This window comes from Heterocephalus glaber, unplaced genomic scaffold (genome assembly GCF_053883595.1).
Source record: "Heterocephalus glaber isolate CG9 unplaced genomic scaffold, H.glaber_assembly_v1.0 deba00001608, whole genome shotgun sequence".
NCBI lineage: Eukaryota > Metazoa > Chordata > Mammalia > Rodentia > Bathyergidae > Heterocephalus > Heterocephalus glaber.
This window is the reverse complement of record NW_028258379.1, coordinates 20,339,618-20,366,925: the sequence shown is the minus strand read 5'-3', so window position 1 is coordinate 20,366,925 and position 27,308 is coordinate 20,339,618. Positions and strand designations below refer to the sequence as shown.

Genomic DNA, 27,308 nt, shown 5'->3' with positions numbered 1-27,308 from the left:
GAATAGACACTACTCAGAAGTAAAAGTACAAATGGACAATAAATACATGAAGAAATGTTCAACATTGTTTGCCATTATAGAAATGAAAATTGAAACAACACTGAGATTACATCTTACACCAGAAAGAATGGCCATCATCCAGAAATTAAGTCTTCCAGGAAGATGGTGGAATGAATGAAGAGCAGCAAACACCCTCTTTGATATTTGGAATCTAGACACTGGAATACAGCAACATGATGAAGAGAAGGAGGAGGAAAGTGGGTCTGCAGGACCCAGAAAGGATCTGAAGTGAGAATTACAGCCCAGATAGAGAGTGAAGAAAAGGACCACAGCATGGAGTAGGGAGGTGGCAAGTGGCACTTTCTGCCTGAGCTCCAGCTCATGACATGGGAGGGGTGGTTTGAATCTGCAGAGACACATTGACTACTGGTGACCCTAGAGGCCTCCACAAAGACATGCACCAGTGGATCAGAACAGTGGGTGCTGTCGATTCAGTGGCTGGTGAGTTATTGGAGTTTAGACACCCCATAAGAGAGGGTGATTGGCTGGTCACCATTTGGGAAAGGGCCCAGTCAGTCAGAACTCAGAGCAACTGTGGGTTGGCTCCATCTAGTGGCTTCAAGTGTCAGGATGAGGCACAACCAAATTCAAGCTGACAGGAGGTCAGAGAGATGAGTTCAAGCTGGCAGGAATCACTCGGTGTTGCAGGCTGAATAACTCAGGTTCCAGCTTCACAGCTAGAAACAAGAAGCAGACTGAACTTCAGTGGAACTAAAGGCCCAGGTTTGCTGGAATTATTCACCATAGGCTAAATAGGCAGCAATTTTTCATCCCCATTAAACTGAAGAAGAAGGGACCTTGCAACTGACTCAAAACCCAAAAGCCAGCTGCACCTGGAAGATATCTTTGAGAAGTAGTCATTTCCTAAGGAATGTCAATAGTAGCAATAAAGAGACCTACCATAATGAATTACAAGCATTAACACAGGAAGTAAACTTAAAATAAAATAGAAAATGAGAAGACATGATGCAACTCCAGACTTCCAGGTCATCAAAGGCAAATCCAAAGGGCAAGGAAGTGGAACAATTTGAAAGCCACCCACCTGGGCTTTCTGCAGCAGAAGTAACAAAGCAAATGAATGAAGTTCTAGAAAAATCAAATCAGAACTCATTTTTCAGATAACTTCAGAGTTGATGGCCATAATGAAGGGCATAATTAGTGAATCTAGAGAAAATACAGATAAAAAAATGGAGGAGCCTAGGAAAATGATGGAAACCATGAATGCCCAACATAGGAGAGAAATGGAATCCATGAAACAGATTCAGTCAGAGATTAAAAATTTGATTGAAAATCAACCAATAACCAATGCTGGCAGGGCTGTGAGGAAAGAGGAACCCTGCTCCACTGCTGGTGGGAGTGTAGACTGGTGCAACCACTGTGGAAATCAGTATGGAGATACCTCAAAAACTAGGACTGGAAGTCCCATTTGACCCCGCTAGTCCACTGCTGGGGATCTTCCCCAAAGAATTAAAAGAATCATACCACAGTGATATATGTGCACCCATGTTCATAGCAGCACAGTTTGTAATAGCTAAAACTTGGAAACAGCCCAATTGCCCATCAACTGGAGACTGGATAAAGAAAATGTGGTTTTTTAATAAAATGGAGTACTACTCAGACATAAAAAATGAGAAATTAGAGACATTTATAGCTAAGTGGATGCACATTGAGGCAATACTCATAAGTGAAATAAATAGGACACACATGTGTAAATACCGAATAGTTTCTCTAGTGTGAGAAACTGAAAGTGTAAATAAGGACTAAATGTATAATAGGTCATGTGAAATAGGAAGAGAAGGGACAAAGGTGAAGGAAGTGGGAGGGCTAGGGAAAAGGATAGAAGGGAATGGGATTAATATGAGAAAATGGAAAAATAGGAACAAAAGCTTTGTAAATAGGGAGGACTGGAGGGGTTGAAGGGAGGGCTGGGCAAGGGTGAAAAATAATAACCAAGAGAGATTATGTAAAGGTGCAAATTTCCAATGATGAATGTCATTATATTGTATACCTAAAATGTACCAATGATTAGAATGAATAATTGATAATGTAAAATAGGAAGAAAAGGTCCAAAGGGGTAGGGGTAGTGGGAGGGGCAGGGGAAAGGAAAGAAGGGAAAGGAAAAAATGCTCAGAAATGGAAAAAATGGAAATAAAGTCTTTGTAAATAGGGAAGAGTGGAGTGCATGAAGGGAGGGCTAGGAATGGGGAAAAAATAAGAACCAAGATGCATTATGTAAAGGTACAATTCCCAATGAGAAATGTAATTGTGTTGTATACCTACAATGTACCAATAAAAGAATTTAATACAAAAAAAGTTTGATTGAAAGTATATGCAGCAGAATGAACCAAATGTGAGGACAGAATATTAAATTTAGAAGACAGAATTGAGGTTAGCAATCATGAAAAGAAATATTTCATAAAAATAGCAAGGGACTATGAAAATCAATCCAACAGCTGCTAGATGATGTAAAGAAGAAGAAACCAGACAGTTTCTACAGTAAACAATAATGCCAATACAACATACCAGAATTGATGGGACAAACTAAAGCAGTCCTATGAAGGAAATTTATAGCTGTAAATTCTTTTTTTCCCCCATTAACTTTATTGGTACATTTTCGGTATAAAATACAGTTACATTCATCCTTGGGATCTTGTACCATTACATGAGTCTCTTGGTTCTTATTTTTTTCCCCTTCCCTTGTCCTCCCTTCACCCCCTCCACCCTTTCCTATTTGCAAAGACCTTGTTTCCATTTTTTTCCTCTTCTCATATTTTTTCCTTTCACTTTTTTCCCTTCCCCTACCCCTCCCAATTCTCCTGCTCTTTTAGACCTTTTCTTCCTGTTACACAATATCAGTTATACATTTTTTTAAATTACAATATTAAGATCTAGGAGACATTACCACAGATTTTACAAAAATCTTTATAAAAGGATATAGAAAGCATATTACAAAAATCTGTTTTGAAATAAATTTGACAACTTCTAAGAAGTAACTCAGACAAATTAATGAAACTAGCTCTGCAGGAAATATAAAATTTGAATAGCACCTATTAAAGAAAGTATATTCCTAGCTTGAAAACCTACCTATATGACAACAGCAGGCTCATAAACATTTTAACTGATAAATTATATCAAACATTTAAAGCAGAAAAAAGAAGGAACACTTCTCCTCTCATTTTAGGAACTCAACATTGTGCTAATCCTAAAACTGGATAAAGATAATAGAAGAAAAAAGTATGAACATAGATAGAAATTTGTTTAAGAAAACAAACGATTAGAAGTCAGATCTGGCAGGATGTAGAAAGTTTTATTATAGGGATGGCAGTGTTGGTTCAGCATTGGAAGATCCACCCCCAAAAGTCATCATTTTAACAGAGGAAAGAAGAAAGCCATATGATCCTGTCACTAGTTGTAGAAAGAGTATTAGACTAAATTCTACAGCTGTTCATGGTAAAAGCTATCAGGAGACTAGAAGTAGAACAGAACCTTCTCAACAGATCAAAGATATGTACTCCATACTTTCAACAGAAACTCCTTCTATGAATGGAGACAATATAATGCTTTCTCCCTAAAGTGGCAAACAAGGGCATATATGCCTACTCTTCATCTGTCCATTAGACTTTGAAATATAGGTCTAAACCAAAATAGTCTGGCAATAAAATGACACAACTAGGATAGGATTGGCAAGGTAGAAGCAAAATCTTTATATGTAGATGAAATGATCGTCTACAGAGAAAATACTAAGAAATCTCTAGGAGCCCCTAGAACTTGTACTTGAATTTAGCAGGATTAGAAAACACAAGGTATATATAAAAATTCAAGTCTGTGTATACTTGCTATAAATGAAGAACTGGATATTGAAATTTAAAAGTTATGTAGGAGTACAAAGGACCCAGAAAAGCCAAAAACAAAAACAAAAACAGTGTTGGAAGACGTTTAGCACGCAATTCTAAGACTTCTTCTAAAGCTACAGTAATTAAGGCAGTGTTGGTGTAAGGAAAGACATATAGATCATTGGAATAAAAGAGAGAATCTAGAAATAGAACCACAAATATATGGTCCACTGAGTTTTGAAAGATTATTTAACATTAGCATTTTATAGAATACAAATGATTCAAGAGCCGAGGAAGAGATAGTGTCTTCAACAAATGGCACTAGAACACCTGGTATCTGTATATAAAAAATTAACCTCAACCCTTTTTTTCCATACATGAAAATAACTTGAAGAGATCTATGAACCTAAATGAGAAAGCCTAAAAGTATAAAACTTTAAGAAGAAATTATAAGGGAAAATATTTATGAATTCAGGGTAGGCAAGAACTACCTAGGATACAAAAACCATGATGTATAAAAGAAAAAAATTGATAAATGAGATTCCATCAAAATTTAGAACTTTAAATGACATCATTAAAATGAAAAGTAGTCCTTAAACAGACTATATTTACAATGCATATAACCTATGAGCAGAATATATAAAGAACTCTTACAGCTCATTAATAGACAACCCATTTAAAAAGTAGACACAAAGATGATAAATCACCAGTACAGCACAAGGAAAGGTGTGCAACTGTATAATCAGAAAAATACTAATCAGTACAATAACAAGATTGAATTATACACTCATTAGGGAGATGAAGTCAAAAGTTTTAAAAGCCTTGTCATGACTTTTTCTTTTTGTTGGATTCTCCCCCTTTGTGTTTAATTTGTCAAGCCCAATGGATTCATTCTTCTGGGTTTCCTGGGGTTGTGATCCTCATTGTCTTTTCCAAGGGTATTGTCTAAAATTTTTTGGAGTGCTGGTTTGGTATTCATGAAGTTCCTGAGGTGCTCTTTATCATGAAAGTATCTTATTTCTCCAACAATTTTGAAAGATAGTTTTGCAGGGTACATCAATCTGGGTTGGAGGCTGTTTTCCTTTAGGGCTTGAAATTCATCACTCCAAGCTCTTCTTGCCTTGAGGGTTTGCATTGAGAAGTCTGCTGTGATTCTGACGGGCTTTCCTTTGTATGTGATTTGTTTCTTTTCTCTCACTGCTTGTAGAATTTTGTTCTTCTGTTTTATTTCTGGAATCCTAACTATTATATGGCTATGTGTAGATTTTTTTTGATCAAGGCTAGCTGGAGTCCTATGTGCCTCATTTATCTGTAGGTCAAGTTCTTTTCCCCTCCTTGGGAAGTTTTCTGCCATCACTTCTGTGAACAGTTTTTTTATGTCATCTGCACTCTCTTCTGTTTCTTCATTGACTCCAATCAGTCTTATGTTATTCTTCTTTGCATCGTCTAGCAGCTGCTGGATTGATTTCTCATGTTCCCTTTACAATTTTAAAGCAATTTTTCTTTTCCTCCTCACTAATTTCAATCTTATCTTCTATATCTGAAATTCTATCCTCACATTGGTTCATTCTGCTACGCAGACTTTTGATGGAGTTTTTAATCTCCTGGAAATCTGTTTGCATCTGTTTTATGGATTCCATTTGTTTTCTATGTTGGGATTCCATCATGTTCCTCAGATCCTCTATTTTTTTTAATCTGTGTCCTCTCTAGATTTATTAATCATGTCTTGTACTATGAGCACAATCTTTGCTGTTATCTGAGTAATTATTTCTGACTTCATTTTTCCCAGATTCTCTTTTGTTGCCAGTTCAGAGAGTCCAGGTGGTTGAGTGTCAGAGTGTTCCATCTTGTTTCCCTTTGGGGTTGCTGTAGGTGATCTGGAAGTCTGTTTTTGAGGCTTGTTTATGTGTCTTCTCATTTCCACGGGGTGGGGGTGGGGTGCTTCTGGTGCCCACAGGGCTCACCTTCTCTGCACTAGGAGCTTGGGATGACAGCAGGGGAGCTTCCTTTTGGGTGCTTGGACTGGCTGAGCTTCACTGCCCTAGGAGCCTGGGATGGAGGCGGGGAGCTTCCTCCCAGGTGCTAGGACCGGCTGAGCTTCACTGCCCTAGGAGCCTGGGATGGAAGTGGGGAGCTTCCTTCCAGGTGCTGGGACCGGCTGAGCTTCACTGCCCTAGGAGCCTGGGATGGAGGCATGAATCATATGATTTTTAAAAATCCATTGACCAGTTAATATTTATCAGCTTCCCATCATGATAACGAAAAACCTAAGGCAATTCAACTTGTAAATCAAAGGCTAGAAGTTACTAAGCCTAGTGAAGGCGTGTCAAAACTGACACAGGAAATAAGGCTGAGCTTCTTCCTCTCAACAGTTGGCTTGCTTGTGACTGTAAAGGAAAAGCTCTTGAAGGAAATTACAAGTGCCACTCCATTGAACACACAAATGAGGAAGTGAAATCATCTTTTTACTGATATAGAGACAGTTTTAGTGGTCTGAACAGTTCAAACCAATGAGAATGTTCCTTTAGGTGAAAGCCTTACCCAGAGAAAGGCTGTAACACTCTTCAATTACTATATAGAGCTGAGAGAAGTGTAGAAGCTGTAGGAGAAAGGTCTGAAGCCAGCCAAGGTTCATGAGGTTTAAGGATTGAAGCCACCTCCATAATGCAGAAGTACAAGGTGAAGCAGCAGGTGCTGATATAGAAGCTGCAGCAAGTTCTCTATAGAATATAAAGTAATTGATGAAAGTGGCTACTGAACAACAGGTTGTTAATGTAGACGTTTTTAAAAAGTGCTTTTGAAGAAGATGCCACTAGGACTTTCATAGCTATGGAGAAGAAGTCAGTGCCTAGCCTTAAAGCGTCAAAGGACTGGTTGATTGTTTTGTTAGTGACTAATTTAACTAGTGACTTTTAAGTTGAAGCCAACTCATTTACTATTCATAAAGCTGGTTCTAACCCTGCTAGATGACTCTGAATGGTTCAAGACTTCAGTGGAGAAAGTGGCTTTAAATGCTGTAGAAACGACAAGAGAACTAGAATTGGAGCCTGAAGATGTGACTGAATTGCTACAATCTAATGATAAAATTTTATTGGATGAAGAGTTACTTCTTATGGCTGAGCAAAGAAAGTGATATTTTAAAATGGAATTTATTCCTGATGTGGATACATAAACCTTGCTGAAATGACAACAAAGAATTTAGAATACTATTTAAATTTAGTTGATAAAGCAGCAGCATTTAAGAAAATAGTCCCTAATTGTCAAAGAAGTTCTAGAGTGGGTAAAATGCTATTAAGCAGCCACATGATTCGGTAAAATCTTTCATGAAGGAATCAGTGTGGCTAGCTTTATGATTGTCTTATTTAAGAAATTGCCGCAGGCACCCCGGCCTTCAATAACTACCACCCTGAGCAGTCAGAAGCCACAGCATCCAGACAAGACCCTCTTCCAGCCAAACAGTTACAGCCTGCTGAAGGGTCAGATGACCCTTGGTTTTTTGGCAATTAAGTATTTTTAAATTCTGCTAAGTACTTTTAAAAACACATAATGGTATTGAATACTTAGTAGAGTGCAGTATTGCTTTTATATGCCCTGGAGAAAACCAAAAACATTCATGTGGCTAGCTTTATTATAATACTAGCTGTAGTGTGGTAGTCTGAATCCAAACCTGTAATATCTCTGGGGCATACCTGTAATTACTTATAAGTAAACATTTCTACCATTTTGCTATTTGTTTCTATATGTCTTACATCTTTTCTGTTCCTCCACTATTGTCTCCTCTTGTGTGAAATAGATATTTAGATAGAAAGTAGATATTTAATAGAGGACAATAGATATTTCCTAGTGTGCCATTATTATTTCTTTTGATTTTTTAAGTTTTTTCTTGTATTTACCCTGGGGTTACAATAAACTTCTTCCTTATAAAAATCTATTTAATATTAATGTCAGTTTAATTTCAATGGTACGCAGATTCTTTGTTCCTCTATAGTTCCGCTCCCTTCCATTTTCATTTTGCTGTTATTGTCATATAGTTGTGCATGGCTGAACAATGTTGATATATTCTGAGAACTGCATCATTAGGCAATTTGGGCATTATGTGAATATCATAGAGGTACTTACTGAAATTGAGATGGCTCTGATGTCACTAGGCAATATAATAGTAGTGTATGTGATAGTATATGTGATCCATCATTGGAAAAACATTGTTGTGAATGTGCAAATTACATCTGCATACTCCATAAGCTCATCAACTAGGACTTTTTTTTTCTGCTTTATACATTTCTCAATCAGATAGGAGAGAAAAAGAGTTACAAACAAAAGTACATTTATACTTTAAAAAATATCTATTTACATAGTTTTGTTGATACATTTTATTTCTTTGTGTGGACTTAACTTGAAATTTCTGTTCTTGTGTACTTTTATTTCAGCCTGAAGGGTTCTGGAAATAATCGTAATGTCTCTCTGAGTTTTGAAGGATACTTTTTTCAGATTTAGAATTCATTGCCCCCCGCCTCTCTCTCTGTTTCTCTCTGTTTAATGTGACCATGACCTCTCATCATCTTTGGGCCTCCACTGTTTCTAGTGAAAAATCAACCATTAATCTCACTGAGCATCCCTTTTCTGTAGTAAGCTACTTCTCCTTCAGATATTTTTCTTTGGTTTTGAGAATTTGGTTATGATGTGCCTAGCTGTGGGTCTTTTAAATTTATGCTATTTGAACTTTGTGGAGATTTTTGGTTCATAAAATTAATGATTTAATCCATTTGGAGAATATTTCAGCTATTATTTCTTCAAATATTTTTTCTCATTCTTTTCCTTATTGTAGTGTCATTATGCTTAGGTTGGTGCGATTTAAGCTGTCCTTTGTTTCTTTTTCTTCAATCTGTTTTCTTTCTGTACCTCTGACTACAGAACCTCACTTGACCTTTGTTCAAGTTCATTGTATTTTTTTTTTTGGTACCAGGTATCGAACTTGGGACCTTGCGCTTGTGAGACAGGCGGCGGAACCACTGAGCTAAATCCCCAGCCCAAGTACATTTTATTTTATTATGCTGTTCACATCTGTTATTGAGTTCAATTATTGTATTTCTCAATCCAATATTCCTATTTAGTTCTTCCTTTATATAACTTTTTTGAGTTTTTTTAAATTTTGCAAGAGTTCATTCTTAGACTTTCAGTTCTTTAGATATGGCTTCCTTTAGTTATTTAAAAATCATATTTAAAATAAGTTATTTAGTGAGGTATAGTGGTACATATTTGTAATCCTAGATATTCGGGAGGCTGAAGACTTATAAGATATATAAATGAATCAGATGCTGGCAAAAAAAAATTGGGGGTTGAAGGACAGGGGAAGAAAAGGAATTGAGATGCGTTATGTCCATATACAAATTCTCCACAATGAATGTGATTGTTATATACTACAAACATATACTAATAAAAATAAAACATTTAAAAATAAACTAAAAAATAAATTTTCTTGATAGTTACAGGGTTATACAAGCTTTGTTTTATTGAGTAAGTTATGATACTATGTGTTTTTCCAAGTAGTCCATTTTATCTATGCTGTCAAGTTTATATAGTTTGAGCATTCCTGATTCAAAATCCAAAATTCTCTCATATCTAAAACTTTTTGTGTTATCAACATGACACCCAAAGTTTTTCAATTTTAGAGAAACTTCAGTTTTCAGACTAGAATGCTCAGCCAGTATATTTAATACAAATATTCTAAAACAAATACAAAAACCCTTCATAAATCTAAAACACTTCTCATCTCAAATATTTAGAATAAGGAATATTCAATCTGTGTTTGTAGAGTTGTTTGTAATCTTTGCTTAATATCCTTTAATATCTGCAGGATCTATAATGATATTCCTTGTTCCACTCCTGATTTTGGTAACACACACCCCCAATCTTGCTTAAAAGTTTTCTTTCATTTTTCAGAGCTTTGACTATGAAGTGTCTTGGTATGAATTTCCTTACCTCTTTTCTTTGGTGTTTTGTTTTTTTTCATTTTGTTTTCCTTTGCTATTTTTGAGACACGGTCTCACTATGTAGTTCAGACTGGTCTTGAACTCACTTTAATAGCCCAGGCTGGCTTCAATCTCATGGTGACCCTTCTGCCTCAGCCTCCCTATTGCTGGGATTATAGGCACGTGCCAACACGTCTGGCTCCTTAACCTTTATTCTATTTTGGGTTCACATAGTTTCTTCAGTTCAAGATTTATGTCTCTTACCAACTTTGGAGGTGTGTGTTCAGATGTATGAGCATACGATTGCCCTAAAGATGAGCAGCCTAATTCTGTGAGGACTTTTCTCCTTGCTTACTACCATGTTGGCTTTACTCTCACCCACATTGCAGCTGCCTGTTCTTGTGTCCTTATTATCTGCTCCTCACCAGGCTTTTCCTTGACTTGCTTTTCACATGGGAAGCAGCTTTCTGAATTCTCATTGTTTCCTATTGTGTGAGGGGAATTATAAAATGTTTAAGCTACCTAAATTTGTAAAACCAATCCAAGAAAATAAACTCAGGTATAATATTAAACTAATTTATTTGCATCTACATTCTTACAAATAGTATCATATAGCATCTCATACATAGTTATTAATCAGTTTCTTATAAATGTCTTTATTACCTAAAAAATTAAAATGTAGAGCAAAATGTGTGTGAGGTGTTGTCACTAAGGATGTAGTGGTGAACAGAGGCCCAGTTCTTACGTGGAATAGTGCCCGCCACACTATGCTGTAAGTGTGAACATCAGCACCTACCTTTTACAAGGATGACTGAATTTTGTATCATTGTCTATATAATTATACTCCAGCCTAGGCAGCAATAGGGATGATTTTAAGGAACTTACCTAGAACTTTTTAAGAAACCTAAAACAAGTGTACATGACTCTTTCAGTGAGAGAACTTGCAATCTTAAGAGTGACAGATTATGACAGATGTTACACTGAAATTTTACCATCAGGGCCTTCATTTTTCCTGTTGCTGCTCTGTCCCAGGTTTTTTCACACAGCTTTCACTGAATTATGTGCATCCTGTGTGGCGTGCCATAAACCATGTGACGTACCCTTTGATTTCCTACTCCTGTCATTGTAGGTAGAGAGTGTGTCCTTGTATTTACTCTTAGTCCAATGTATCATTCAATGCAACTTCTAAGGTGTATTAGTTTCCTAATGCTGCTGTAAGAAAATTATCACAAACTTAGTGACTTAACATAAATTTATCATCTTACACATCTGGAAGTCAGAAGTCCAAATGGGTCTCTATTAGTCTCCTTTCTGTTGCTTGGACAGAATTTATGGGATGCACAACTTAAAGGAGGAAGGCTTTTATGCTATCTCATGGGTTCAGCAGTTTCAGTCCTTGATCAGCTGGCTTCAGGGCAGAAACATCATGGTGGAAGAGTATAGTGGAAGAAAGCTGTTCACCTCTTGGCACTGCATTCAGGAAGCAGAGAGACAGGTAAAGAGCCAGAGAAAAGATACTTCAAAGGCATGCTCCCATTGACCTCATGTCTTTGACTAGTCCCACATTGTAACACCACCTTCCTGCACCCATCACCTCTCCAGCCTCCACTCTGAATGTTGCTGTGCTGGGGATTCACCTCTCAATGCACCAGTATTTGGAGGATACTTCATATTTAAACTCTAAATGGATCTCACCTGCTTAAAATCAGTATGCCAGCAGGGCATCACTCCTTCCAGGAGGCTCTTGGGGAGAATTTAGGGTTTTGCCCTTTCCAGCTTTCAGAGGATGCATTCATTCCTTTCTCATGTCCTTCTTCCACTTTCAAATCTATCAGTGTCCATTGTGAGTCTTTCTTAAAATGGCTCTTGATTACTTTGGCCCCATATTGTGTGTAGGTAGTATGTGTCCTTAAATTTATTTAAATTCAGAATATTTTCCATATTTTAAAGTCATTTGATTAATAACCTTAATTCATACTTTTTAACTCCCTTTTATTCCTGAGAGCTGTATTGTGAAGAATATCAAGAGTCGATGCGTTTCAGGGTTTTATAGTTAAGGAGATTGAGACAAAAAGATTAAATGATTTGCCCATATGGAAATAGGTGGCAGTAATGTTTCTAAAATTCTAAAATGTTTCTAAAATGCTTATTTTGATAGCCCACTGGGTGAGAAGATAATATTTTGTGTGAAGATCTTATATCCGTTTATCTTAATTGTCACCTGGGTGGGATGTTATACCCATCAATGCATTAATCTACTGAGGTGTATAGACACATGGGCAGTTAGAGGGTAGAGCCCAGTTGGCAGTGAACCACTGGGAGTGTGCCTTGGCAGGGTATATCTCTTGCTGGTGTTCTTCTGTGCCCTGCTTTGCTGCCACCATGAGGTGAGCAGGTTTGTTCCACCATTTCCATCATGATGTCTTTGCTTTGGAGCCAACTGAGCATGAGTTTGAATCTCTGAAACTGTGAGCTAGTTAAGCCTCCCTTCCTTTAAATTGTAGGTGTCAGGTATTTGCTCCCTGCAACATGAAAGCTGACTAATAGGATTTTTACGTTAAATCTTTAAAGAAAGGATTTTGTCACTTATAAACATTGTGACGAAGAGGAGCTATGTTACCTACTATTTAAAATGGCATCAAACTGGAGAAAGAGATGGGGAAATAGTTAAATATAAAATTTGACTTGTTTTAGTAGTTTGAGATTTTCTTGGTCAGCCACATTTTAAAATTCAATATTTAAGCTTTAAAATTTTGTCACATCTACTTTGCTGACAAATGTTTTGTTTTCATGTATATATCATACGCACATTAAAAAACATCTCTAGTTATTCACTTTCCTAAAGAGTATATGAAAATGCTAAAGTCAAATTTATGAAGGAAACACTAATATTTATGAAGGTCTTGAGAAGGTGGCCTCTATTTCAGGCCGTGGTGTACTAGATATACGCACATTGGTCCATGCTGTATGATCTGTCAAAGGAGATGCAGCTGGTGTTTGACATTAAGCTATGCTGTGTAACTAAGTGCATGGTGCATCATACATACCATTATTTCACTTAAGAAATCTGCTTTTCCCTTAGGGCATAAAAACTGCAGAAGTTGAAAATTTTGTATAAAACTCTAAATTTAGTTTTGATCTAAAATAGACCCAGGAATCTAGAAGGCCTAAGAAGCCTAGATCTGATTTAGTAGTTAGTACATGAAGAAACCAGCAAAACTTTTTATACCTTCTGTAAAGAAGAGATGGTCAAAAATAAGTCAAATACACAAGCTGTCTATAAACTCAATTATGCATACCCTGTTGCACCTTGTGTGTTTAGACTTAAGCATAAAGTACCTTCTAACCTATGGAATTTACATAAAAGACAAACTTTCTATTAGATTAACATAATTCAAAAATGGTGCATGCAGGAAGCAACATGGTTTTATGCTTGGATTTGAGCATATGAAACTTATTCTTAAAATAGTATTTCCAAAAGACCATACATTTCTCTTGCCCATTTCCCTATTTGTTACATGTAGTATTTTTGACCAAGACAGGCTTTGACCAATTTAGACTATGATTTCTTTTGTAATAAACGCTTTCTTACTTTCTCCACTCTTGTTGTTAATAGAACCTAGAAACCCCACCCCCACCCCACAAAAGTAGTTGACAGTCAGAACTTTCATTTTATAACTTGTTTCTCCCTACCAGACCTAAGAACAAGCTGGAATGGTTGTGGATTATTGTGCTGTTTTCTGAACTGTAGCAGTTTTGTTGTCAAAAGATATTTTTTCTCTATAGTTGTCTAAATGGAAAGTTTCACCAGAAATGAATTAACATCAAATAAAAACATGAGTACCTGTGTTTGGATATTTTACCACATACCCAAGACAGACAGTGGACTATAAATCTTTCATTTATTAGACCAGTTGAGTTCCATCTGTAGACCAGTACGTTGTTTCAGTGTCTGAGACAAACCACAAGGGATAACTATACTTTCTGAATGTTGTTCTTCTTTTTAACCTGCGTGTTTTCTGTGGTAAAGCCCGATGAGAAAGCTCTTAACTCATTGTAGTATATCCAAATATAGTATGGCAGAGTTTTAAATAACACAGCTACCTGTAATAGATGAGATCTAGAGGCAATTGTCCTGGGAGGCTTCTTTTGCTTGTTTGTTTAAAATTACACCTGATTCTTTACCGCACATTTTCCTAATTTTAGAAGGGCTCTTTAAAGATGACTTTTAAAAGTAATAGTCAAAGCTAACAGATATAATTCTTACTATGTACCAGATACTATTTTAAGGGTTTATCATATACACTTGTCCCTTGGTATCCCCTGGAGATTCATTCCCATGGATACCAAAATCCAAGAATACTTGTTTCTTATATAAAATAGCATAGTTTTAAAATAGAGCCTATGTGCATACTTTAAATGATCCATAGATTACTTATAATAGCTTACATAATTTAAGTATTATCTAAGTAGTTTTTATATAGTATTGTTTAGGGAACAATGGTAAAATAAGTCTGTAGGTATTCAATGTAAATCTGCTTTTAAAAAGAATTTTCTCAATCCATAATTGGTTGTTCTTTGGCATACTGTTTGCTGAACAGGCCTTGCTAAGACAATTGCCTTCTCAAGTGTTTAGGTATTTGCTTTCCATCAGAAACGTATCGTTTGATGCTGTCTCACAATTGAGGAAATGTAATACAACTTTAGGCCCCACAGATTCTTGTTATCACACATGTGCTTTAATGAAGTTTTCTTTCAGTTTTGGAAGACATTAAAAAAATACACAAGCATGTATGGTAGAACTTAGAATACTATGTCATCTCAGTAAATCTTCAAAGGTCAAGGAAGGTAGTCATTATCTGGTGCGTGGGGGGGGGGCGGTTCTGCACTCTGATCCAGTACAGAAGCCCTGGGGCGAGATCCATGCACTTCATCCATAGTATGTGAAGAGTTTAGATTAGATCAGTGGTGTTTTCTTTTTAAAATCAGTATAATTTGAGCTTTATAGCTCCATCTTGACACTACGGGAGTCCCGTGTCAGTTCAGGAAGGGAGGCTGAAGTTTAGCAGGCTGGCCCCCAAACTTTCTACTTCTGCTCCCACTGAAACAGCACCCTTGCAGCTTTTAAAATTATTTATTTGAAAAAAACCCACCAGATATGTATTTCACTTGTAATATGGAATTGTACTTCTTTTAAAAGGATGAATACTTGTGATTACATTACTTAATATCACCTTCTGTCCCTAAAATGTTAATGATTCCAATAACTGGATAGCCAAAGAACAAAAGCAAAACTGACCATTGTTTAGGCCATGTGATCAATGTCTTGAACATCAGGAGTGCTCTGGAAAGCTAAGTCCATCTTTTCTGACTTCTTGCAGATTATATTGTACTCTTTTGTTTGATTGATTTCATTATGCTTTGTTATCCAAATAGAGGAATGCACAAATTTATTTTTTTAAATATTGAGCTCCTCTGAGAATTTATATTATCTATTCTTTTTAGTAAATCTCAGAACCACATAGAATAACATTGAATGGGAGTACTGAATTACTAAGTGAGCTATAGAGCCAGAATCTAAATGCTGTTCTCTAAACCACAGTCATTAATTCAACATGTTCTGCTGCCAGTGCTGTTCTGTCCAGTTGTAAATGTTGCTGTATCTGGAACCCCTGTTTCTGTGCCATTTGTCCATTATCAGCTGACCTATGGGTGAGATGTTTTGTAGCAAAGGTTAAAGGAAAAAGTTGACCTTTCTGAAGTTGATCTGCAATATTCATATGGAGGGTCAAGTTACTAGATGGGTGTGTTGTTCATGTACACCTGGACAAATAAATAAAGAAACCACTTATCTACTTTCTTGGCTACAAGAAACCAAAAACAACATAAAAAAGTATTAAACATTCTTAAATAGCCAGACCCCTGGTTGGAAAGACTGCAGAAGAAGTGGTATAAAAGTGTCTTAGCAAAAAAATATGCTCATGATACATTACCCTACACGTGTGAGAAATAAGCAAAGTGTAACAAAACAACCAGATTCTCCAGTTGTCATATATAATGTCTTACTTTTTTTGTGGAGTTTTTTTTTTCCCCCTCTAATGACTATATGTCATAATAAGTTAGTATCAGTACACTTAAAGATCGGAGCCAATCCAAGGAAAATACACAGGGCTAGTGCCCTTTTCACCAAAAATCTTTCATTAACTAATGTTGATGGAAGCACATTTAGCCACAGCAATTTGCATGGAAGTTGAATTGCTGTTTGTATTAAACAGAAAACCAGAGAATAATAAAGGAAAAAATGAACATACCAGTGGTAAATTAAGGGAGCAAAGCAGTCCTCCAGCTTTTTCCATGCTGATGATTTGTTCTAAGGTTTGTAAGAACAAACAAGATTGCTCATTATAAGATGGGACACTAATCAGGCTCAGCTGGCATAGCATTATTTCATGTCAGCTGTCTAGAGGTCCCACCTATATTCACTTGGCTTGCACCTGTTTGCAGTAAGGTAGTGCTTCTCACTGATATCCAGTAACCATATTCCATCAGCAGAGGTAAATAACCCTGTTCATCATTCCAAATGCATGTACCTGAACAAGGTACCTAACAAGTGAACAGTCATGTAGGTGGAGAAGTCAGTTCTGGGATCTAAGTTAAGTGCTAAAGCTAGTAGTTAGGGAGACGTGGAAACCCTGGCTGTGGACATCAGAGAACTCCTAAAGCAAGTCTGAAGAAGACAAACAAGTATTTTTTTTTAAAAGTGACAGTATGAAGAAGGTGTAGTGAATTACTAAGTGGTACAAGTGAGAGGATGATATCTTAGGTAGAGTACAAGATGGGAGATGTGGCTTTAGTAATCTCAAGCAAGCCATTGACCTTCTTTGAGCCTTGAATCTTCGTCTATTTATTATAGAATGAAATGTTTCCATGTGGAACAGAAAGTTCTTCCCAACTCTTAAGTTCTCCAGGTTTGTGAAGATAAGAAGGTTTAATACAACTGCATTCCCAGAGAATCTTTAAAAATATCAAAACTAATTTAATCAAAAAAAGATGAATTGGTTAGAAGTCTAGGAGTTTTGTCATCTTCAGTAGATATAGTCCTCAACCAACTCTTTCTCTGTTTGTTAGTTCTGCTTTCTTCTTTGCCAGCTTTACTTTTGAGCAAGTTCCTTTGCATACTGGAAAATACAGCCTTGAAAGCACCAGGGTAATAGATGGTTTACTCTCTAGCCTAGTTCATGACCTACTTATCTAGCGGGACATGTTGGTTAAGTCCCTTAAGTGAAAGTTTCACAGAAATCATATGGAGAAGAACAGGAAATCCTCAAAAGGAAAGATAGACTGAACTTCCTCACATTTATATTTTTTCAGGTGAATGAGTTGTGTTTGGTTGTGTAAGAGAGCCAATATCCATTATTTATCAATAACTTTTATGTAAGATATTTTGTGTTTGTCATAGCAGTTTGACTCGGGAGGAACAAGTTGTTTTCTTGTGTGGATGATGGTCCCCACAATGCGTCCCTCCAGTTCCACTGCACCATTAAACAGTTCAGTTCTTTGTAAAGACTCCAGTTCTGAGAACATCCCTAATATCCTGAAGTAGTAAAACAAAATGGTCACATCCTCCGAGAAACAGAGTAGCAGTCTTATATACCATGAGTATTGAAGAGAATTGGGCTAATGACAGAGTTTACTGAAACTTTTTGAAGTTTGATCTATATTTTTTTTAATCTATATTTTGGCTTATCTGGTATTCATCCTTCTTTCTTTTATTATTAATACCCTTTTGTATGTAGAGTATATTCTTTCTGGTCATAGTTCAATCCTTTTGGGATTATCGATGAGAGTACTCCATACTTTGCTTGGCTAAGCAGTAGGGAAGAGATCTAAGCAAGGATCTTTAGTCAGTCTCAGAATTTCCTTTTAAGTAGAGTGATATGAAGATTAGAAGTACTCCAAATAAAATAGCCATTTGTTAATGCAACCTACAGTCCTTCCTACCCAGACCTGCTGTAGTTCTTATTCTCTTTAGCATCTGGATCTTCTTTCTCCATGTATTTGTTAATTATTCTTAAATACATTCCAAATACTTCATATTCAGTTCGCAACTGGTTGCTATCAGTTGGCAACTTCTTGGTACCAGACCATCCCCAAATTTCATGTGTTAAGTTCCTTACCTCTAAGTTGGTGTTGGCACTGTGCTTAGTTGGGAAGCTCCTCTGATATTAGTTGGTCTTCCTTCTGAGTCATCTGTAGACAGCATCGAGTCTGGGCAGTTCTTATCTGGGCATTTGCTCGCTACCAGCAGGGCCACCTTTATGGTAGCAGGGGTGGGAAGATCCCTGGGCTATGCTTCTCTTTTTACCTAGTAAGTTGTCGTGGGCTTGTTTTTTGTTTTTTGGTACTGGGGACCGAACTTGGGACCTTGCACTTGCTAGACAGGCGGCGGAACCACTGAACTAAATCCCCAGCCCAAAGAATCAACAACTGGGACCTCATCTTTTTTTTTTTTTTTTTTTTCTGGTACCGGAGATCAAATTCGGGTCCTTGAGCTTGCGCAGCAGGTGGCAAAACCACTGAGCTAAATCCCTGGCCCTTGTCGTGGGCTTGTTTGTAAGGTATGATAGGGTCCCAAGTAGAAAGTAAAAATGTTCAGGACCTGTTGAAGTTTTGTACACATTGGCACATTTTCTTGATGCTATATTCTGTTCATGGAATCAAGAGACCAGCCCAGATGTAGGACATAAAGAAGCAAGTGTGCATGACATCTTGATGGATGTAACTGCAACATCACAATGCAAGTGAATAAGCTTGTAGGGAAAGGAATAATTGAGGACACTTATGTAGTCTACTACACCGCAAGATTGTTCATATACTTTGTAACTTGAGAATCTGATATGCCAACGAGATGCCCCTTAAAAATACACTCTAAAATATCAGCATGTTCCTCTATCATTATTGACTTAGCTAATTATGCATGGTTTGGAGAGGCAAAGTTAGTTCCTCTAAGGGACACAGAAGAAAAGCTACCTGTTATCTTTAGTGGTAGAACATTGTGTCTTGTGGGGATTGCTTGCCCCTTCATTATAGCCTTCTTAGCTGTACAATCTCAAAGTGCTGTTACCGTCAGTTATATAATCTTCTGGGTTTCCTGGCATTTCAGCATTTTGCTTGCCCAGTTATGACATACACCAGCATGGCTTTTCCACCCATTATATTCCTACTTCCTGCTATATCTAGTGTAGTACTTGCTAAAAACATTTGCATACATCTTTTTGGGATACATATTGAGTTTCTATAAGTTATATTTTCCTTTTATGTAGCACAACCTCTTGGTAACCTACATGAATCATAGAGTAAGGTAAATGCTAATACTAATGTGCACTGCTGTAGGTGTTTCTATCCAGTTTTCATCCAAGTTCTGACTCAGCCCAGCATTCTTTAGGTTTGTGAGATCTAATAAGATCACAGCACAGGGTGGTATAGCTGCAGGCAGAAAATTCTGCTTACCAAATCATTTTTTCTTTGTAACCAGTTTATAAATTAATGTAGGGCACTGAGACACCATAACTGTATGTATGCATTAAGATAGGTCCTTCTTCAATTGACTACTTTTCCTTCCAGCCACGAATTTCTCTGAAATGATGCCAAAGTCTTGGTTAGATATAGCTTCAATGCTCATACCCTCTCGGTGTGAAATGATAATTAATACGACTTTACAGTTGAGGTGATGCTCCACTTCCATTAATAACACTCATTATTCCAGGGTGTTTAAATTTGGTTATAAAAATTGACTCTGGGGGTGGAACTTGGTGTGGTGGCTTATTTTAAAGGCAAATGGTTTGTTTCTAATTTTTCTTTCAAAAGAAAATCTTCCTTTTTTATAAGGAAATTTTTTGTTACTTTTGAGTTATACAAGTATTGGACCAAATTCCAAAATTATTGGTATGATTTTGGATTTTTAATTGGTTTGTTATCTTCCTATGGTGTCTATCTTAAAGCTGACACCTCCCAGAGCTTCTCAACCAGCTTACAGCTTACATCTGGCATGGTCTACATCTCACCAGTTGGAATCCTAGGGCATTTTTTAAAAAATTGCTTCTTACACTTCTACATCAAATTTTATTCTTTCCAGGCAACAGTTTATACAAACTACTGACTGAATTGCATTTGCTGATAAAAGGTACCCCATATTTAAATTTTCTTAGATGTTTTATTTTATTATTGTAGATCTGCTAGAAGAGACACAAAGAAAAGATGAAGAAATGGAATCTCTGCAGGTAAAGTAAATTCTCCAAAAGAGCAAATATTTGTGGTGTTAAAACATTTTTCCTCTCTGTTATCCTTCATTATTGTCACATCAAGACTACTACAGCAATTGGGGTGAACAATATTATGTCAAAACTTTAGAACTGAAGTTGGAATTTGCTTCCTTTAGATGTCTTTGATATCATTTATAATCTAAAGCAGGAAACTCAGATTCTATATTACTCTCGAAAGGAGCCTTTATTCCTTGATGTAGTATAATGGTAACTTCAGCATTAGGAAATAAAGATAGCAAAGTCATCTCCCTAAACGTGGCTGATGAATGAGGATGAATTCATGCAATCTCCATTTACAAGTGAAAGTCAAATGTGTACTATTCAATGGCTGTCATCTACTAGTGACCAGCCAGGAATGTTAACACTTATATGGAGTTTAACGTTTACCAGGGATAGCCTCTCAATTTACCCTGGAAGTATGCACATTTTTTGGAAAATAGTATTTGAAAGATTCTGCTGGATATTTAATTGACATTTTCATGGTATGAGCAAAATGATGTTAAGTTGGTGTCTGACAGAAGTTCTCTCTTCTTTTTACATTGGGCTAACTTACGAATGGGTAACTCAAATGCCTATCTTTTGTGTGTGTGTGTGTGTGTGTGTGTGTGTGTGTGTGTGTGTTTGGCTTCTTTTATTGGTACATTTTAGGTACACAACACAATTGCATTTCTCATTGGGAATTGTACCTTTACATAATGCATTTTGGTTCTTATTTTTTTCCCCATTCCTAGCCCTCCCTTCACCCCCTCCACCCTTCCCTATTTACAAAGATCAAGTGACTATCTTTATGAAGGGAAACACAGTCAGTTATTCAACTCACATGACAGAACCAATTAATGTCATGCTGGAGATTAAGAACAGTAAATACTTTGGACATTTAGAGTTCTCTGTGGGCCTGGAACTGTAAGGCTGGATTAGAGATTGATACAGGGAGCTGTCTTGAGCACTTTGGGAATAAAAATGTTTGCTTCTGGTGAGTGAGTCAAAGCCAAAAGAACAAGGGAAATATTTTGTGATTGGAAATGTTATATTTAATGGTATATCCATGAAGAAAAAATTATATAATTGATCTGGAAATGCTGAGGTAGAACAGTTCTATCTATGCTGGAAAAGTGGTGCATGTTGACTACAGTTTTGTACAGATTAAATTCTTTTTAACATCTTGTGCTATATCATATATAGGAAGAAAGCACACTAGTTGACCCATTGTGAAGCTAGGAAATATCTCAAGTGTGTAGTCCCTCTCCCAATCTCTGTGAAATTAATATTAGCAGTGCTAGTTGTGAAAAGCAAAATTCTGTGTATACTCAGTATACTGAGAAGGTAACACAGTCTTTTTGAGACATTTTGGTTATGTGTTGTGATTGCCATTAGCTCCAGAAGACTATATATAAACATATTCTTTGAGTATGTACCTAGGCTTTGGAAATGGCAACACGGTTCAGAGCTTAATACTCTCACAATACAAATGTTGTAATCAGTAATTCCATTAAATTTAATAGCCTACTTTGCTTCTCAAATGTTTATGAAATATTGGCAGGATTTTCTACCAATTTGTCCACTCAGTGCAATAGAATGCAATAGCTAACTATCTATGGTTGTTTATAGATGTAGAATATACCGTGTGATGTCATACAGCAAAAGAGTTAACTGTTGGCACTTTATAGTGTTGATCAACATCTGATACTAACATTATAGTAATAATTCAGCAAGCTGACACTTTTCAGAGAAGCAGGAGTTCAGAGGTACTTCACACGAAACCCTTTACTATTAAAGACTGGAGGAAAATCCATGGAAAAGTGTGTGAAACATTTAGAATATAGATTCTACATTCAAATACAAATAGTATAGGTGATAGTTTGGAGAAGGCTATTAAATTATGTACTTTGAATTCTTAAAATAATGCAACACTACTTTGGGGGAGAAAGAACAAAATAGCTTCCAGAAAATGCTAACAGTAAAGATTGGAGGTTAACAGCCTTGAGTTTTAAGTCCTGGCTCCGCTTCTGATTCACTGGGTAACCTTGGGTTACTCAATTAACTTTGCTGTGCCTGTTTTTTCACCTGTAATATAAAATCATAAAACTGTCTTCCAAAATTGTTTAGTGTGTATTAGATTATCCCAGAAGGGAGAGCTAAATATTTAATTCCAGTTTGCAACGTTAGCAAATCCTCATGTATTCAAATTGGAGTCAATTTTATTTGCTCATTATCATCTTATAATTATGTAGAACAGACATTCTGCATTTAATTTTACTCTCCTTAAGGAGGGTGGGGGTATATTATTTATCCTGAAACCCCTCCCAATTTCCTGTAATAAAAAGCCCAGGCATTTTATTTATTCCTAAGCTCTTCCCAGTTTCCTGTAATGAAAGTCCTGTTAATTCATTGAGCAAATATTGATTGAGGAGTAACATTGTGCATGGCAGTGTAGTAGTTGCTAAGGATCCAGAGGCAAGCTGCATAACCTGGAATGCTTCTTGCCCTCTATACCCAAATTAGTGGTAAAGACTATTTATAATAAAATATTGAAAATTGTACTAGAGGGACTATGCAAATTACTGAGGGGACATAAAAGAACACTTGTCCTATTTGTTGCCAGTCAGAGTAGGTTTTGTGGAAGTGAAGTGGAGTTGAGTTGCACGTGGATTGGTTGAGCTGGGTCAGGGTGGCAATCCACATAGACTTCCCAAAGGAATACAGTGTTTAAATGGTAACTAGGAGTTATTTACGGAAGTTTGGAGTGAGGCTGAGAAGTTTTAGGCACTGGAAAGGATATGGAAAAGCTTATGATAAAAAAGAAAACAATTGCATATTTAAAGAACTAGAAGTGCATTATGGGAGAATGTAAGATCTGAGAGGCAAACCAGGATTTTGTAAAGTCTGCAGAGGTCTAAACCATCTCATAAAGGATTCTGGACTTCAGGATATGCAAAATGAGGGAACAGTTTGACACAGAGAACAGTATGATCAAATCTGCATTTGAAATAGGTGACCGGCTGTAAAGTTGAAAATACAGTGGTACCTTGGTTCAAGAAGTTAAATTGTTCTGCAATCCTGGAAAGGATGGCCACATTTGTGATTGTGTGGGAAAGACAGCAGCAGTCTTTCTGTAGTTTGCAAACAAAAACAAAATTTTGCCAAATATTAAGGGTTCATGAACTGAGGTACCAGTGTTAGTGAGGGCATTATGTTAGAAACCAGATAGAGCATTTAAGCACATATTTGTAAGGATCTCACCAAGAGATGTTAGTGTCCTGGATTGAGTGGTGGCAGAGGGCCTGAAAAGGAGTGTTAGTTTCTTAATATATTTTAGATTATAAAAAGCAGTGGAAAGGAAAAAAAACTCGTGGGCTGGGGATGTAACTCGGTGGCGCTGTGCCTGCCTGGCAAGCACAAGGTCCTGAGTTTGATCCCCGTTACCGGGGAAAAGAAAAGCAGTGGAACATTGAAATTGGAAATAAAAAGGATAGAGTTAATAATGACTCTTGGGATTCTTGTTTGAACAACTTCATGGGTGGTTATGCTAATTAATGAGGGGAGGTGGTTGAATAGTTCAAGTTTTGATATTTTGAAGTACCCAGGTGGCAGTGTTATGGGTTGGGTTGGGCAAGTTTCATTTGTCTGGAGCTCCCAGGAGTGTGAAGAGGATGAACACAATTTGATGTCATCAGATATGGTGTCCATATCACATAGCTGATGGTAACAGTCACAAGAGCAATGAACTCTCAGGGGAAGTATGTAGAATGAGCCAAAATGAGAGCCTGGGCCAGAACCCCAGGGAGCGCCAATATTTATATAATAGACTAAGGCCCAAACCCTGCAAAGCAGGCTAGGACATAAACAAACAAACAGACAAACAAACAATAAACTATAACTACAAGAGCATGTAGTATCATGAAGCTTGGTAAAAGAATATTTCAAGGGAAAAATACTCAACAGAACTGATGGAATATTTGTTACATCTTTGGATTCTTTTAGTTATGAACTTTGGTAGCAAAATAAAAATTTACCATTCAGTGAACTGTAATTTCCCATAATACCTATGAAACAACTCTCAAGTCCTCCATTTTCCTAAATATCACTACTTAGCTCCATACTTATACTGCAGTAGGTATTCAGTGAATTTCAGTGGGCTGAACAAATGGATGCCACCTAACTAGTCTTTGTTTAACACCTATTCCTGGATCTTCTCCAGGCTTGTCTATTGAAAAATAATACTTATTCTTGACCTAGACTTTCCTTTTTAAATAAAGTTTTTGGAGGAGACATCCATGTATGTAATATCATTCATTCTCATTCTCTCCCTCTCTCTCTCTCCCTCTCCCTTTTCTCCCTCTCCCTTCTCCTGCTCCTTCTTCTTTTTTTACCCCCTTCCTTTTTTCTCTCCCCCTTTGAAAACAGTTCTGACATGATGATCAATAAATGAGTAATTTGGTGTGCATGGTAAGGAGAAGTGGAAAGGATGAAATGCCAGGGAAGAGGGAATAGGCAGCAAGGTAGAGAATGTTTTTCAGTCTTCCAAGGAATCACAAACTGTGGAGACAAATATACTTGACAGTGATTATTATAATGCAGCTTGTAATTGCAAGAATTCTTCATTGGAACTTAACATTGTCTGTTTCATTTGTGTGTGTGTGTGACATTCATTTGCAGTTACATTGTGTACTGCTCTTCTTAAAAAACAAGTATTGTCTTTGACTATAAATGCATATTGTGGTATCACAGTTCTATTTGCATAAGGGTTTGAGGTACATTGGAACAAACAAATTCCTTCTTTAATCCTCTCAAGATCAGCAGAACATTGTGTGTCATTTTAATAGACACAAAAGGTAATCCATTTTTCCTCAATTTATTGAAATGTATTCAGTGACTTGACACCTTACTTTTGTGTGTGCTGGTAGTAGGTAAGTGCTGCTGCCACTTTTTATTTTTATTTTTAAAAGTTCTGTACCAACCTACATGATTCACTTTTCACTGACTTCATGTTGCTTTGAGAGCTTCCAAATGCAAAGCACAGTAAAAAAAAAATGTATCCTGCTTAAGAAACACTCCAAAGGGCCACCTATAAAAGTCACTAAACAAACATAATATCTGGATAACTCATATGCCCTTTCTCTTTTCTTAACTTACTGATACTCTGTTTTCATTTTACTTGAAATGAGTTAGAATTAGACAATCATGAACATGATTTTTTCTCTTTTACTAGACCATCTGTAGCTCACTTTGAGACAGAATCCATATCTATAATTTGGAAACAATAATAATAGTGATTTCATAGGTTTATTGGGAGGATTATGATAATAAGAAATGTGAAAACCTTGGTGGCTGGCAGGTCCTCAATAAATTCTAATTTCATACCTATTTATTTGTGCCTACTGTGTGCCAGACTTGATGCAGCATGCTTAGGATACAGCAGTAAAGAAGTTGGACATGGTCCCTACCCACAGGGAGCTCCCCCTTCAGTCTTTCCCTCTCTCAGTCTTGTCATCCTTTTGTTCACCCTCTTTCTGTCTCTTCCCTCTGCCTTTTCCATGGATCGCCATGTAACTTAAATTCATATTTGGGGCAAATTATGCCAAATGACATACTGTCTTTGGATAGCTACTAATTATAATGAGGAAGTGAAAAACAGGCACACGGTGGCAAATTATGAGATTGATTCCTGGACTACATATGAATATCAGTTTCATTATTTTAGGGAGAGAAAGGAAGGATTTTTGTTAGAAAACCTATAATTTGAATGTTACTACAAGTATTTCTACACACATTCTTTGGTATCACTAGACATTTCATTAGAAATGCATAGACTCTTATTTACTTTTTAAACTGGGGTTATATTATTTTTATAAAGTAAAATATTATTTTCTGAGTTACTCCGGAAGTTGTGTCCTGCAGGATATTGAATGACATTAGTGACATGATGTTTTTCAGGTGACCCATAATTACATCTAATTTCTCTATTACTTGGCTTTTTAAAAGGTATTCTGGAACCTTCTGTTGGAAGAGTTTGATCATTGCTTTTTTGAACTACTTTAGGGTTGGAGGGACAGGTATCAGATTTTGGATTTGTCACCTGAGTAGTGCCTAGACAAAGCATTTAAAATGAACCAGAAGGAGAAGAAAATATTTTTCCCCACCATTACTTTATTTCAGTTACTTAGGGAATAGCCTATGGCAGCATAGTGTTTTAATGAAAATAATAGAAACAGAAGTTCTTTAGGGGTTTTGGGGGAAACAGTCCTAATAAATATTAATCTAGGAGTATTATAATAGAAAATGCCACATGGTACATGCATTTATATGTACATTGTTTTTATGAACATTGTTGTAGATAAACTGAGCAAGGAAAACCACTACAGAGTGGGACTGACATGAGCTAATAAATTGCCCTGGCAGAGGCTGACAAGATAGCATGTTCACATCACAGTGGACCTAGGAGATGGCCACTCTCCTTGCAGACAATCATGGGAGAAACTGGGCTAGTAACAGACCAACAGCATTAATGTCCATGGTTTTACTGTCTTTCATTTTAAAAACACTTTTATTAGTACATGCTTGTAGTACATAATGATGACATTCTTCATGGAGGATTGGTACTGTACATAACACATCTTAATTTTGTTTTCATCCATTTCCTTCCTGTCCCTCCTCCCCCCCCCCCCTCCCTTCATCTCTTGGTCTCCTTCCCTTTTGCAAACAGATTTATCTCTCTATTTCCTATTATCTTTTATTTTGTTCTTTATTTATATTTTGAGTTTCTCATTTAAGAAAACCATGCAATATTTAAGCTTGTGTGTCTGATAGAAATACAGTTGTGGGATATCTAAGAATCCCCTCAGAGTTATTGTAGAAGGGAAAGGTGGGTGAAATGGAATGTGGTACTCTTAACTTAGATCTCCAGAGGAATCTAATTCATTTCCCTAGAAATTCTTGGGCGATGATAATATTAATTTTTAGAAGTCTCAAGTTAAATAGATTGATGAGTTGGAATTAACTGTTTACAGTTGTATTAAACTAGAAGGTAATTCAATACCTTGTCATCCCTGGGATGACTTGTGATAGTCACATGGAACTTCTGTAATTCTGGAAACCAAAATGTAACACAGACCTACTTATTCATC

At 36.7% G+C, this 27,308-nt stretch overlaps 1 protein-coding gene across 9 annotated transcripts in view; it reads left to right on the top strand.

The window, feature by feature from the left end:
- The window catches only part of Cep128 (centrosomal protein 128), a 428,016-nt gene that overhangs the window by 326,639 nt on the left and 74,069 nt on the right, over window positions 1-27,308 (top strand). For all 9 annotated transcript variants that reach the window (XM_021245525.2, XM_087195433.1, XM_087195432.1 and 6 more), the window contains one exon: window positions 20,093-20,142. In XM_021245525.2, the coding sequence (XP_021101184.2) occupies window positions 20,093-20,142 (50 nt within the window). The remainder of the gene's footprint in view (window positions 1-20,092; window positions 20,143-27,308) is intronic.